The 16,097-nt window shown below is 41.2% G+C and overlaps 1 protein-coding gene across 1 annotated transcript in view; it reads right to left on the reverse strand.

The window, feature by feature from the left end:
• The window catches only part of kpna3 (karyopherin alpha 3 (importin alpha 4)), a 108,190-nt gene that overhangs the window by 29,187 nt on the left and 62,906 nt on the right, over positions 1-16,097 (reverse strand). The window contains exons 6-9 of the mRNA XM_072584547.1: positions 15,729-15,824; positions 11,268-11,353; positions 4,059-4,145; positions 1,841-2,010 (exon numbers count right to left, since the gene is read on the reverse strand). Coding sequence (XP_072440648.1) covers positions 1,841-2,010; positions 4,059-4,145; positions 11,268-11,353; positions 15,729-15,824 — 439 coding nt within the window. The remainder of the gene's footprint in view (positions 1-1,840; positions 2,011-4,058; positions 4,146-11,267; positions 11,354-15,728; positions 15,825-16,097) is intronic.

The raw sequence follows: 16,097 nt of genomic DNA on the forward strand, positions 1-16,097 counted from the left end.
GGAAAGGGAAGAAAAACAAAATAATGACTTCTGGGAGGAAGTCAAATACAGCATGCACTATGATTCAATGGCATTACATAACTTGCATCTAAGTCCCAAAGACCCAAAATATTTCACACAGACACAGCGAAACAGAAATGGGCATCAGGGCAAGAAAACGTCAAAACCATAACCAAATGCATGATGAAAGGGGTGGATTTTGAGAAGCTGGTGTAACGGGAGGAGATCTAGTCTAGTGACTGTTATGATAGTTGCTGTATTACTTTGTGAACTTGCATTCTAAACTGGAGACAAATAGATATTTGTTAGTTCATTTTTGGACACAGAAACAGAGCATGAACCAGGCAACATGAGTCCAAGTGTGCACACAAGAGCAATTTTTGGATAGAGTTGGTGTGCCTTTTCACTGAAGTTTGAGTATCCATAAGGGCGTTGCTGCAATAATGGAAATAAGTTTTTGATTAGACTCCCCTACAGTGTGGAAACAGGCCCTTCTGCCCAACTAGTCCACATCAACCCTCCGAAAGTAACCCACCCAGACCCATTCCCCCTAACTAATGCACCTAACTCTACAGGCAATTTTAGCATGACCAATTCACCTCACCTGCACATCTTTGGACTGTGGGAGGAAACTGGAACACCCGGAGGAAACCCACGCAGACACAGGGAGAATGTGCAAACTCCACACAGACAGTCACCCGAGGCTGGAAGTGAACCCGGGTCCCTGGCGCTGTGAAGCAGCAGTGCTAACCACTGAGCCAACATGCCACCCTTCTTTTTCATGTTTCTTGTGTGTAAATATTGTGCCTTTTTAAAAAAATGTTTGAAACGACTCTTGAATAGATACAGGGATGACAGTAAAATGTAGGGCACATCGGTTAATTTGATCTTAGAGTGGAATAAAAAGTCTGCACAACATCGAGGGCTGAAGGACCTGTACTGTGCGGTACTGTTCTATGATAAAGACTAAAATGATACGTTACAGTTTTTAAAAAAGAGATTTAAATAATGGATGCATGATTTGAAAGCAAGGAATTTGATACTTAATGTAAACTTTATTTGTGTAGCTATTGATTCCGACAATGTACAGACACTCAGCATCCATGACAACATTGAGCCATTAACCAGCACCAATAGGAGATGATCTGTTCATTTATCTCATTGTTATTTGTGAGACCTTGTTATGCACAAAACAGTGACTGTAAATCCTCCACAGCAAGATTTACAACATTTTGTAAAGTGTTTTGTAATGCCCCATGATCATTAAAGGTGCCATATGAATGCAAATTATTAAATATTTGAACCACTCACACCTCAACCTATTTATACCTTTAAATTTACCATATTGTTTCATGCTGTCATTTCCATCACAATAAAACGCTATTCCAAATCTACCAAGGCTTTATGATGGTACACCCCTCTACACAGAAGACAGCCAACAGCCTTAATGGTTCCAAAAGTATTGAATACACCTATGTTGCCATATATAAAAATTTCCAGTTGCATGAAATATTGTAGTAAGTATCCATCATATTTACTACTGTCAAACTGGCATGTGCCTTTACTGAGCAAATGTATGGCGTGATTATAATAAACTACCAGCTCGTGATACTTGACCCGTCTTAGCCTTCCTAATTACCATGGGCAAATCATTTCAATTGCGTTCATTCTATATATATATGTGCATATACCACATATATAGACCTATCACCATCAAACCATGAATTCAAAGCATAAGAAATTCAGATTTATCCAGTCTATTTGAAAATAGATCTGCTCCAGCCAACAGCATGAGTTATTTTACTTTTAAAAGCCAACAACATTCGTCTAATTTCTTTACCTCCTGAACTGTTTCCATTGGTGGTGGTGGATCCTTATTCCTGCAGAGGTTAACTATGACCCATGTGACGTTTCGGAGGAAAGTTATGGGGATGGAGGGATTGATGAAAGACAGAAGAGGTTTGACAACTCCCAATGAGATGACGTAGTCTCTACAACGAGGACCATCACCTAAAGAAGTGAAAATGAAAATGTTTGCATTAGAGATGAGAACCTGAAATGCTTTATGAAAGAAAATGCTGTAACTGATGTATATACAGCAGTTAGATGAAAATGTTAATGCACAAACTCATTAAAATAATTCAATGCAAAAATATACATGTTATTTTGGTGATTTGTTTGAATGATCGAACAATACAATTCTCAATTTAGGACTCAAATTTTATCATACAGTAATGCATCCCATTCACCTCATTATGCCTGTTCATTATTTGAGAAAAAAGCTATCCAATAAGCTCCACATCACTACTTGTTTCTCTCTCAAAGTTTATGCTGTTACTTACAATTCTCTTGAAAGAGATGATTGAACCAGCATCTTCCACCCTTTTAAATACTGCATTCCAGATCATAACAACTCCATCTAGTTCTGCTCATCTCCCCTTGAAACTTTTGCCAATGACCTTAAATCTATGCCCTCTGGTTACTGACACTCCTGCCAGTGGTAAGAGTTTCTACTTGTGACTTGAACAAAACTATATTCAAGTTTGAGCAAATGCGATTAAATCTCTCCACATTCTGTTCTCTGAAAATAATTACAGCTTCTATCGCCACGTAACCCAAGTCTCTCATAGCTGGCATCAATCCAATCTCAACAAAAGGTGATGGAAGTTGGGCTTGACAGTGGCACTCACTGACCACCTGCTCAACTGATACATCGGGGCACTCATGATGAACTTGGCCCAACCATGAACCAAAGTGCTGAATGTGAGAGGTGAGGTGAATGTTAAAGCATTTCATGGAATGTGGCATCAAGGAGCTATTGTAAAATTGGATGCACTGGCTCAAGCCATATCAAGGAAGATCTGAGATTTGTGGAGATCACCATTTCAATTATTGAATATCACTAAAGGGAACTCCTCAGGGGCAGCGTCCTCAGCTCAGCCAGCTTCAGTTGCTTCACAAATAAACTTTCCCCTTCGTAAGACTAGATTAATAACTGATTGACAATTTAAGTATCCATTTTCAATTCTTCAGATAATGTAGTAGCCCTCACTTTCCTGGGTCAAGACCTGGACATTAATCAGGTTTGGGCTGAGAAGTAAAATTAGCACCATAGTCAGGCAATCGATAACTTCAGCAAAAAGTGAATTTAACCAACATTAACACAGAACTCTCACCATGAACACATTGGGGGTATTACTGACTCGAAACCTAACTGGGCCATCTACAAATACTGCAACAAAAGCAGGCGAGGGGTTGAAAATTACATGGCGAGTCATTTACCATTTTATTTGCAAAGGTCATAACACCATCTACCAGGCATGTCAGGAGTGTGATGGAATGCTCTCTGCGAGCCCTTTCAAGTACAGCTCCAATAACACTCAAGAAGCTTGACATCATCCCGGACAAAGCAGCCCACTTAATTAGTACCACATCACCACCTTAATATTCACTTGCTCCACCACCAACACACTGCGACTGATTCATGACAACACCGCCTAAAACATGTGACCATTGTCGTCAAGGTGGTAAAGAATAGCAAGCATATGGAACACCACTACCATCAAATTTCCTGCCAAGTCATATACCTTACTAACTCAAATTAGTATCATTCCATCATCAGAGTTAAAATCTTGGAATTCACAATGGATGTACCTTCCACCACATCAACCTTCCTCTCACTATCAACATCCTGGGGGCTTACCAGTGGTCAGAAACCAGACTGGGCATATAAATACAGAAGCTTCAAAGGTCAGAGGCTAGGAATTGTTGCACTTTCTCAATGACAAATTGGAATGGAAAATATAGGCTGCATTTTCATCAGTGCCAACATGCAGTGAGTTAAAGAAAATGTAATATATCTCCTCTGCAACATCTCCAAAGCTCAGGCAAACTTCCTGAAGTGTGGTACCTGGAATTGGATACAGTTAAGATCTCACTAGTAATTTATAAAAATTCAGCATAAAAACTTTGCTTTTGAATTCTACATCTCAATTCATAAAGCCAGAATTCCCATGTGCTTTTAACAGTATAAGAAAAGGCTTAACAAAAATACAAACCTATGATGTTTCCTAGAGCCCAGACTGCTTGCTCACAAACATTCTGATGTGGGGAGTGCAGTAATCGCAGAAACAGAGGCACAGCATCTGGAACCAAAACACAAAATGTTAGCACTACTCTAACCCAAGAGAACAATCAAAGAACAGCATCCAAAAGAACATTTATCCAATTCTGGCTTTCAGGTGTAATATGTACTACCATTCAGCTTGAAATGATCACCTTCAAAAAAACTCTCCAACAAGTCAAATTGTTGGCTTTTAACAATGCAGAGAAAATGACAATGTTGTCTGCTGGGTTTGAGCTGATGGGAGGTGGAAATGCAAACTATTTTTTGCATGCTAGTTGTATTGTGAAGGAAATATTGAGTAAAATATGTCATCTGAAAAACATTCACCTCAGATGTATAGAAAATTGAGAAACTAGTGGTGAATTAAATTTTTACTTAATAAGCATATTGGAAAACAAGGTACATCTGGCTCAAGTCAATCTTCTCCAATAACTTACTGAAATTAACACATTGCTTAGGGCTAGTGACAATCTCAAATGGTAAAGTGGACTTTGCCAAATTGAAGGCAGTAAATAAATGCAGAACTCAAAAGACATTTCTGTACTACAGCCTCTCCATTAACAGAGGCTGAACTGGATATAGAATAGCCCTCTACAAGTTGTTGCAACCCTCCAAGTATTTCTAGACAGCCAGATGTCAATTCACAGAGAAGCTAAAAACTCTTTTGATTGTATTCTGATAAAGTTAACATACTTTGCCTCTGCTCTAAGTTCTTCAGCTAAATCAGTGTCTATAAAACTTGGATATGCAATGTGACCCAGAAGCAAGCTGACCTGTTATTTTTAATCCTTCCTCTTTTTGATAAAGTTGTTATATTGGCAGACTTCCAATCCTCTGGCACTTTTCCTGAATCTATAGCTTATTAGAAGATTACTACTGGTGCATCCACTATCTCTGTGGCCATGCCTTTTAATCCCCAAAGTTTCACCCCATCAGGTCCAGGGGACGAATCAGCCTTGCCATTCAACAGTGTTACCATCACTGAATCTCTCACTATCAACATCCTGGGGGCTTACCATTGGTCAGAAACCAGACTGGGCATATAAATACAGAAGCTTCAAAAGGTCAGAGGCTAGAAATTGTTGCAGTGAAAAACTCAGCTTACTCCTCAAAGCTTGTCTTCCATCTACAAGACACAGGAGTGTGATGGTATACTCTCCATTTGCCCGATGGTTCTCTAATATCATTGAAGGAAACTGCCAATCCTTACCTAGTCTGGCCTACACATGATTCCAGACCTGTAGCAATATAGGTTGATTCTCACCTGTCCTCTGGGCAATTACGGAAAGGCAATAAATGTTGACCAAGCCAGTGATTCCCTCATCCTGTGAATTAATTTTTTTAAAACTCCAACACTCAAAAACCTTGACACCATCCAGGACGAAGCAGCCTGCTCAATTGGCACATCCACAAACATTCACTGTCTTCACGACAATCGCTCAGTAACAATGGTGTACACCACCTACAATATGCACTGCAAACATTCACCAGATTTTCTTAGACAGCAACTATCAAATCCATGTAGAAGGACAAGGACAGCAAGAACATGGGAACACCACCACCACCTGCAAGTCCCCCTCCAAGTCACTCACCATCCTGATTTTAAAACTTATCGCCATTTCTTCACAGAGTATCAGGGTCAAAATTCTGGAACTTTCTCCCTAATAGCAATGTGGGTATAACTATAGTCAATGGACTGCAGCAATTAAGACTGTTCACCACCTTTTCAAGGGCAATTTTGAATGGGCAATAAATGCCAGCTCAGCCAACGATGCTCACACCCCTTGGATAAATATAAAACAGAGGGGAAATCAGAGGGGAATGTAGTGTTGATGATGGGTGCATGAAATTATGTTGACTACTGAAACGAGTTAGGCCCAACCAATCTAAGGGTATTTATCCTTGACTTGAGTGGTAATCTAACATTTTGTTCCTTAATCTTTACAGCGTTCAAATAAAGGCTCATTTATGACTCGATATCAGTTGAGAAGGTGGACAATAGAGGTGGGTTTGGAACAGAGGCAGGTGGTAGGTCCATTAGGGTGTCACTGGCGTACACGTGCAAACTTCACCCTTGTCAGTGGACCTTAAATGCAAGGTGCTCGAGATAAATAAGCAAAAGGGAAAGAGTGAACTGTAGATTTGAACTTTATCAATCAAGGTACTAAGAATAAATCTTTACTGGCTCTAATGGGATGTGGTAGAATGAAATCAGCAAAGGAAATACCTCAAACTACATTCAAAATGGGAGACAATGGAGGATGACGCAAGTATAGGTCAGGTTGACCAACACTCGGATATTGCTGGGGTCAAGGAGTAATTACCCAATTTGGTATGACTACAGAAAACATTAGTGAGTTTGATGAAGGTTGTGTCTGTGCTGTGCTTTTCGCATCAGAGAGCAGAGGGAGCTGGGCGGAAGTGAAGGCAGAGCACAAAGCCGGTCGGGAAGATAAGTGATTGTTATTTGAGTGGGTGTGTTCTAGACGCCAGGTCCTACAAAGGACGGTCCCCCACCCTCCCTCCTCCTGTAACCTAAATAAAAAATCCACAGACTTGCCCCAAAAAGAGGGTCCAAGGAAGTTCCTGTGGATTGAAGAGTGAGGCTTTAGCTCAGGAGTCTTTGACAAGGAGGTTGAGTGAAGTGATAATGCCACAGTTGAAGAGGGTGAAGACATGACTGCCAAGCTGGTTCAGTGTGCTACATGCTTGATGTGGGAGGTCAATGACTCTGGTGTGTCTGGCTCGTACAAGTGTGGAAAGTGTGTGCACGTTCAGCTACTGACAGAGCATATTGCAGCAGTGATGAAAGAACTCGAGGACCTTAGGCTCATCTGAGAGAACGAGATCTTTCTGGACAAGACCTTCAGTGAGGTTATTACACCAATCGTACCAGAAGAGAGCAGGCGATGAGGAAGGCAGAGAGGAGACAGATGCAAGAGACCCTGGGGGAAGTACCTGTCAGGAACAAGTTGAATCTTTTGGAAATAATAGAGACAGATGACACTGCCAGTCTGAGAGGCGGGCAGGTCTGTCAATCAAAAGTTGGCGTGGAGGCAGAGCGGAAGAGTTGGACATCGCACAGAGCCGTGGTAATAGGGGACTCCATCGTGAGAGGAACTGACCGGGGTTTTTGTGGCAACAGACAGGACTTAAGGATGGTGTGTTGCCTTCCTGGTGCCAGGGTTAAAGACATCACAGAGTGTAGGAAATCCTCAAGGACGAAGATGAAGAGCCAGAGGTGGTGGTTTATGTCGGCACAAATGATGTCGGGAAAAAGAGGAGGAACATACTACAGCGGGACTTCGGAGAACTAGGAAGAAGGCTGAAAAGCAGGACGTCCAAGGTGGTTATCTCCAGTTTGCTTCCAGTTCCTCGGGCTGGTGAGGCCAGGAACAGGGAGATAATGGACTTGAATGTGTGGCTGGGGAACTGGTGCAGGAAGCAAGGATTTAAATTCTTGGATCACTGGGGTATGTTTTGTGGTAAGCATAAATTCTACAAGAGAGAAACAGTTTGCACCTTAATAGGTTAGGGACCAGCATTCTGGCAGGCAGGTTTGCTACTGCAGCACAGCTACGTTTAAACTAAGTAGCGGGGGGGGGGGGGGGGGGGACAAACTGGATGTTTAAGAAGGAAATTGGAGGGAAAGTTAGAACAAAGGAGTCAAGGAAGACAACTGTATCAATTAGGCAGAAAACTCAAAGGGATCATGCTGTAAGGTTGAGTGAAATACGAGTTCACGGGAAGGGTGAGGGCAGTAACAAATTAAAAATACAATACATAACAGCACAAAGCATTAGAAATAAGATGGATGAGCTTGAGGCTCTTTTGGAAATTGGCAGATACGATATTGTGGGGATAACTGAGACGTGGCTTCAAGTGGACAGGGCCTGGGAAATAAATATTCAAGGCTACACGTGCTATCGTAAGGACACACTGATGGGCAGAGGGGGTGAAGTGGCCATGTTGGTAAGGGATGATATTCAGTCCCTTGCGTGGGGAGAAATACTAAGGGTAAAAAGACCCGCTTGGGAGTCATCTACAGGCCCCCAAACAGTAGTCTGGATGTCGGATGTAAGTTGAATTAGGAGCTGAAATTGGCCTGTCGCAAAGATGTCACTACAGTTTTTATGGGGGATTTCAACATGTAGGTAGACTGGGAGAATCAGGATGGTATTGGACCTCAAGAAAGAGACTTCGTGGAGTGCCTCAGAGATGGATTCTTAAACAGCTAGTGCTGGAGCCGACCAGGGAGAAGGCAATTCTGGATCTGGTATTGTGTAACGAACCAGAATTGGTCAGGGACCTCGATGTGAAGGAGCCATTGGGAAGTAGTGACCACAATACAATAAGCTTCAATCTGCAATTTGAGGGGGAGAGGGTACAATCAGAAGTGACAATATTTCTGTTGAATAAAGGGAACTATGGAGCTATGAGGGAGGAGCTGGCCAAAGTTCAATGGTGCAATACCTTAGCAGGGATGACGGTGGAGGAACAATGGCAGATATTTGTGTGTACAATGCAGAAGTTGCAGGATCAGTTCATTCCAAAAAGGAAGAAAGATCCTAGGAGGAGGCATGGGTGGCCGTGGCTGACGAGGGAAGTTAAGAAACATATAAAGTTAAAAGAGAACAAGTATAACATAGCAAAGATAAGTGGGAAAACTGAGGACTGGAAAGCGTTTAAAGAACAACAGAGGTTACCAAGAAGGAAGTACAGAGAGAAAAAATGAGGTACAAAGGTAAACTGGCCAATAATATTAAGGGGGATAGTAAAAGTTTTTTTAGGTATGTGAAAGGCAAAAAAATGGTTAAGACTAAAATTAGACCCTTGAAGACAGGAACAGTGGAATATATTACGGGGAACAAAGAAATGGCAGAAGAATTGCATTGGTACTTCAGATCTGTGTTCACTGGGGAAGACACAAGCAATCTCCCTGAGGTAACAGTGGCTAAAGGACCTGAACTGAAGGGACTTTATATTTGCCAGGAATTGGTGTTGGGGAGACTGTTAGGTCTGAAGGTTGATAAGTCCCCAGGGCCTGATGGTCTACATCCCAGGGTACTGAAGGAGGTGGCTCGAGAAATCGCGGATGCATTGGTGATTATTTTCCAGAGTTCGATAGATTCGGGATCAGTTCCTGCGGATTGGAGGGTGGCTAATGTTGTACCACTTTTTAAGAAAGGTGGGAGAGAGAAAGCAGGAAATTATAGACCAGTTAGTCTGACCTCAGTGGTGGGAAAGATATTGGAGTCTATTACAAAGGATGAAATTACAACACATCTGGATAGTAGTAACAGGATAGGTCAGAGTCAGCATGGATTTATGAAGGGGAAATCATGCTTGACTAATCTTCTGGAATTTTTTGAGGATGTAACTCTGAAGATGGACGAGGGAGATCCAGTAGATGTAGTGTACCTGGACTTTAAGAAAGCTTTTGATAAAGTCCCACATAGGAGGTTAATGAGCAAAATTAGGGTGCATGGTATTGGGGGAAAAGTACCAACATGGATTGAAAGTTGGTTGGCTGATAGGAAACAAAGCGTAGTGATAAACGGCTCCATTTCGGAATGGCAGGCAGTGACCAGTGGGGTACCGCAGGGATCAGTGCTGGGACCGCAGCATTTTACAATATATGTTAATGATATGGAAGATGGTATTAATAATAACATTAGCAAATTTGCTGATGACACTAAGCTGGGTGGTAGGGTGAAATGTGAGGAGGATGATAGGAGATTACAGGGTGACCTGGACAAGTTAGGTCAGTGGTCAGATGCATGGCAGATGCAGTTTAATGTGGATAAATGTATGGTTATCCACTTTGGTGGCAAGAACAGGAAGGCAGATTACTACCTAAATGGAATCAATTTAGGTAAAGGGACAGTACAGAGAGATCTGGGTGTTCTTGTACACCAGTCAATGAAGGTAAGCATGCAGGTACAGCAGGTAGTGAAGAAGGCTAATAGTATGCTGGCCTTCATAACAAGAGGGATTGAGTAGAGAAGCAAAGAGATTCTTCTAAAGCTGTACAGGGCCCTGGTGAGACCACACCTGGAGTACTGTGTGTAGCTGTGGTCTCTAAATTTGAGGAAAGACATTCTGGCTATTGAGGGAGTGCAGCGTAGGTTCACGAGGTCAATTCCTGGAATGGCGGGATTACCTTACACTGAAAGACTGGAGCAACTGGGCTTGTATACCCTTGAGTTTAGAAGACTGAGAGGGGATCTGATTGAGACATATAAGATTATGAAAGGATTGGACACTCTGGAGGCAGGAAACATGTTTCCACTGATAGGTGAGTCCCGAACCAGAGGACACAGCTTAAAAATACAGGGTAGACCATTTAGGACAGAGATGAGGAGAAACTACTTCACCCAGAGTGGTGGCTGTGTGAAATGCTCTGCCCCAGAGGGCAGTGGAGGCCCAGTCTCTGGTTTCATTTAAGAAAGAGTTGGAAAGAGCTCTCAAGGATTGTGGAATGAAGGGTTATGGAGATAAGGCAGGAACAGGATACTGATTAAGGATGATCCGCCATGATCATATTGCATGGTGGTGCAGGCTCGAAGGGCAGAATGGCCTACTCCTGCACCTATTGTCTATTGCACATGATGGGAGTTGGAATTTAGAGGCTCACATTACAGCTGCTGAAACTTCCAAAAACAATTTTGTAAGTTTTTATTTTGAAATTGCCTCCTTTACAAAAGGAACCAAAATGCTGAAATATTTGAATGGAAGGCTGCACAACAACAGAATTGAAATTTATATTCATTCTAAAACATATTTTCAGATTTCTTATTAATTGAAAACCTAATTACATCTAAGACACTTGTATTGAATTTATACCTGAGGACAGATCTCTTTACCATTATTGTGCATTCACACATTTTAAAGCTGTCAAGGTAATACTGTATTGACAGTAATATTTGAAATGATTTTATAGCAAACATCTTGTTCCTGGTACTGCTGAACATGAACAGTGCATAGAAAAGCAGATTTTACTTTAATACTGAATGACATCATTCTGCTTGCATATTATAGGTAAACTTGCTTGAAATTACAAGTGCAGCAATGTCCATGACCAGCACAAACGACTTAAACATACTATTGGATTAATATCGCCACTGGTTTTGTCACTTACTTGCTTCAACCACTGCTTGAGTTTGCGCAGAAGTCCCAGATGCTATATTAGTCAGCGCCCAAGCAGCTTCAAACTGAAGAGATGGACTGTAACATGAATAATCACACATCATTCCAGTGCAACACTTCAAACTTCAAAGAACATGATTTAACTATATTTTCACTACATCAAAATTTCATGACTACACTAAATATTAAAACTTACACCAGATTATTACTTAATGCCAGATATGCGCAAGTTTTATTTTGTCTCCTTCATATTGCTGCAAGTGGGGTTTCTGGTTGAAACTATTTACTTTCAAATATATGTACACAAATTCTGGCTCTTTCAAAATGTTATCCACTACTTTGTCAGTTCACTTTTCAAATTCTACTGATGGCCTTATTTGATTGATGGAAAGTCAAAGAAGAACCGAGTAGGAGGCACTTCAGCCTGTCGAACCTGCTCAGCCATTTAAATATGATCATGACCAATCTCATCCCAGCTTTCCTGCTAGCTCCCATAACCCTTTATTAAGTAAACATTTATTCAGTAGCCTGGTGTGCACTGATCTGGGATGGTGAATTTCACAGATCCGTGACACTTTGAAAAAAGCAATTCCTCATGATTTTGGTTGTAAAACTGCCAGCCTTAGCCTAAAACTATGATCTTCATTTCTAGATTGTCCCACATTGATAATCACCTACTTTTCCCACTCCCTTTAGCAGTTTACGTACTCAATTAGATTTGTTCTCATCCATTTTAACCTGAGCAAGTATGGGCTTAGACTGCTCAACTGTTCCTCATACGACAAGCCGCTGAACTCTGGAATTAATCTAGTGAGCCTTCTCTGAACTGCTTCCAATGCAATTACTTCCTTCCTCAAATGAAGGGACCAAAAACCATATGCAGTGCTCCAGGTGCAGTTTCGTCAATGCTATGTACAATTGCAAGATTGTAGATTTCTGCAACTCATGCACGAGGACACTTAGATCATTCTACACTAAAAGATTTTGAAGTTTGTCTCTCTTTAGATATTAAGCTGCCTTTCGATTCTTCTGACAAAATGGATAAACTCACATTTATCTATGTTAAACTTCATCTGTCAAATTTTGGCCCATTCACCGAAACTGTCTACGGTCAACTACAAATTTATTTTTTCCATTACAAGTTATTTTCCCAGTTGTTTTAGTGTCATCTGCAGTTTTGGCGATGTACATTTTGTCCCTCCAGCCCAAGTAATTAATAAAGGTTGTAAATATTTGGGGGCACGAGGACTGAACCTTTGGTACCCAATTAGCTATAACTTGTCAACCAGAAAAAGATCCAACTGTCTGCTTTCTGATAGTTCGCTCGAGCTCAATCCAAGTTAATATATTACCCTTAACCAATGTGCTCTTACCTGTTGTATTAATCTTTTATGCAGTACCTTATCAAATGCCTTCTAGAAGTTCAAAACCCAGCAAAAGTATTCCAAATTTGGACTCCAACACCATCTCTCTACTCATCTTCAGTGAAAATGACCATAGCCCCAGCAGACCACAGGCTGCTCTTTCATCAGAGAAGTATGACTGGTGGTGAGTTTATCCAAAGGGTCACTGTGCCTCAGGTGAAAGTAACATTGAGAAGGCAGGGCCATGTGGTTTATCTGATAATCCTCAACTCCACTTTCCTACCTTTGCCCGATAACTCTTGATTCCATCACAGACTAAAAATCTGTATCTCAACCTTGAACGTACTGAACAACTGAGCATCAACAGCTCTCTGCAGTACAGAATTGCACAGATTCAGTACCTTCCAATAGAAGATATCACACATCACTGCTGTAAATGAGCAACTCCTTACTCAGATTCTTCCCTCTGGTCTTAGATGTCACCTATATTGTCAAACTGCCAAGAATTTAATGTGTTTCAATAAAGTTACCTCTCATCCTTCTCAATTCCAATGTGCCTTCTCAACCTTTCCACACAAAACAAAACCCTCCATCCCCAGAATCAACCCAGCAAACCTTCTCTGGACATCTCAAATGGCAATGCTTTCTTAGACAAGAGGATCCAAACTGGCCATAGTATTCCAGGTGTGGTCTGACTAGTGCCTTGTGCAAATAAGGAGTGCAGTGGGGAGGGGGTGGAGTTTCACCGAAACGTAAAATTTTTAACAGGGATACACAGGATAAACATAGAAGTACATTCCCGATGAATGGGGAGTACAGAACAAAGGGTCACAATTTAAAGAGATGATGTAGGCCTGTTGGGATTGAGATGAGGAGAAACTTCTTCACTCAGACTGTGGTGAGGTTATGGAATTCTTTGCCACAGAAAATGGTTGAGCCCCAAACACCGAATGCTTTCAAGAAGAAATTTGACATAGTTCTTAGGTGTAACAGCAGCAAATGTTATGGGGAGAAAACAAGAACTGTTTGGATGATCAGCCATGATCATCTTAAACGGCACAACAGACTGAAAGGCCAACTCCTGTTCCTATTTTCTATGTTTCCATGTTTGAATAACTTTAGCAAGTCCTCCCTGTTTTTATACTCCATTCCCTTTGAAATAAATGACATTTCATTTGCCTTCCCAATTACCTGCTGGGCTTGGATGCTAGCTTTCTGTGACTCGTGTACAAGGATTCCCAAATACCCCACAGCGTACAAATGAAAGGGATCTAAGGTACTCACAATGTGCACAAAATTACTCTGAATTCGAACAGTAAATTTGGTCACTGCTCACTGAGCGCACAATGCATGGGCAACCGCTTGATCTCAAAACTGAAAGTACATCTCCCTCCGCTTAACCAAAAAAAAACACCGCTATAGAATTTTGCTCTCTTCTTATTTCGGTAGTTTCTCAGAACAAAGGATGACTTTTTCTCTTTCTTACTGACACCATGACTTGCTCCCATGCCTATTTGATGGGTACTGAGATGGTTGATGAACACAGTGCGTAATCTGCAGCATGGTGCTTGAATTGTTCAACAGATTAGTTTCTTGGAAGTTTGTGCACTCTCCACACCTCTTCATGCTGCTGACAAGACTCTATACCTGTGGTGTCTTCCTGAATGCATTGTGTTTATTTTAGGCATCACAAAGCAGAGGTCAGTAGGATATTTGACCTCTTTGAGGACATTCTGAAAGTCCTTTCACAGTCCGCCTGGAAGCCATGGACTGTGGCAAAGCCTTCCATCCAAGGCCAAAATCATTTTTTCTTCTCCCTTGGAGGTCAATTATGTCACAAACTGACAGCCAGGTCATTGTTAATTCCTTCTCCGAAACTCATGAGAGAACAGTCCTCTCGGTAAACCCCTGGAAAACCATGGCCTTTCAAATCAGCTTCAAGAGCACAACATTATCTCTCACTGATTAAGATCTGTAGCTAGATCCTGGAAAACGTGGATCATTTTTCATCTTTTGGGAACCTCTTTGTGATGACGACAGACACAGGATGATTAAAGTCATCACTGTCCCCAACATGTCTGCTCAGCCTTCAGCTTAGGGATAGAGAATTTGAGGACCAGAATCTCAAATTTTAAACCAATTTAGGCCACAGAGAAGCCCAGAAACAGATCAATTTTCTCAAATGAATGTGAATGAGTTGCTACGGCACACCCTTTCACAGAATCCCTATTTTACAGAAAGAGGCCTTTCGGCTCACCGAATCTGCACTGACCCTGCACAGTATTTCAGCCTATGCCCGTAACCAGATGTTAACCACTGCCAATCCATCTAACCTGCACATCTTTGGACCGTGGGAGAAAAACAGAACACCCAATGGAAACCCACACAGATGCAGGGAGTACACGCAAACTCAAGTCACCAAAAGCTGGAATTGAATCTGGGTCCCTGGCGCTGTGAGGGAGCCACCATGCCACCCACAGGATTTCATTAAAAGACACACATCTGTTGAACTGCAATGATGGCTTACCACATATTATAACTATTTGGGGATAGCTTTGCAATGGGTTCCCAAAATAAATTAATATCCTATAGCTGAGTGAGGATCTTCAGAGACGGTTTAAGGACACCACACACTGCATCCCTTCAGTTTCTTTCAAACAATTTAACAGTGACTATAGTATATAAATTACTCATCCTGGCAATTTGCTTGAGCAATGAATGATCTTTATCCAAGAAAGAAAACGGATAAAATGTGAAGAGGTAGAGACACCTCAAAATGCAAAAGCAAATAATTGTGTTCTGTAATTCATCAAAATAAATACTCCAAAAACATATTCAAGAGTCAAATCAAACTTATATCAGAATGAAGACAAATTTTATTAACGAGCAGCAACAATATGCAAAGCAAAACTTAACTCCTACAAGAACAGAAATTAGTCTAACTGGAGAATGTTTAGAATCTTATTCTCAAAAGGTAAAGCATAAAGGCCAACAGACAATACAGCAATTTAACGAAAAACCAAGTCTTTTGCAATTCATGTCCATTCATGAAAACTAAACACTGAAGATGATTACATCATAGCACTCACTTGTCATCCCTCTCCAGACATCGTACCAGCACTGGCAAGATTCCAGAGTTTATTAATTCATCAATTGGAGGATTTCTATCACTTGACAGCAACTTCCTGCAAGATTTTGAGGAAGGAAAGAGTCAAATCATTTCATACCCTTAACAACACGCGCAACAAATAAAAGTTTGGTCATTGTGAATGACATCAATATTGGCAACACAATGCATTATTGAGAAAACCATCATTGCGTCTGTTAGCAGGTAGAGAAATAAATTTGCAAATTTTAAATAAACTTATCCACACACTACATTCGTAAAAGCAAGGCAGCATCAACAATTTATTCTGTTTAACCAAACTGGATTTTCAATGCAGTAATGCCGAGTTCCA

This window comes from Chiloscyllium punctatum, chromosome 15, assembly GCF_047496795.1.
Source record: "Chiloscyllium punctatum isolate Juve2018m chromosome 15, sChiPun1.3, whole genome shotgun sequence".
NCBI classification, from domain to species: Eukaryota; Metazoa; Chordata; class Chondrichthyes; order Orectolobiformes; family Hemiscylliidae; genus Chiloscyllium; species Chiloscyllium punctatum.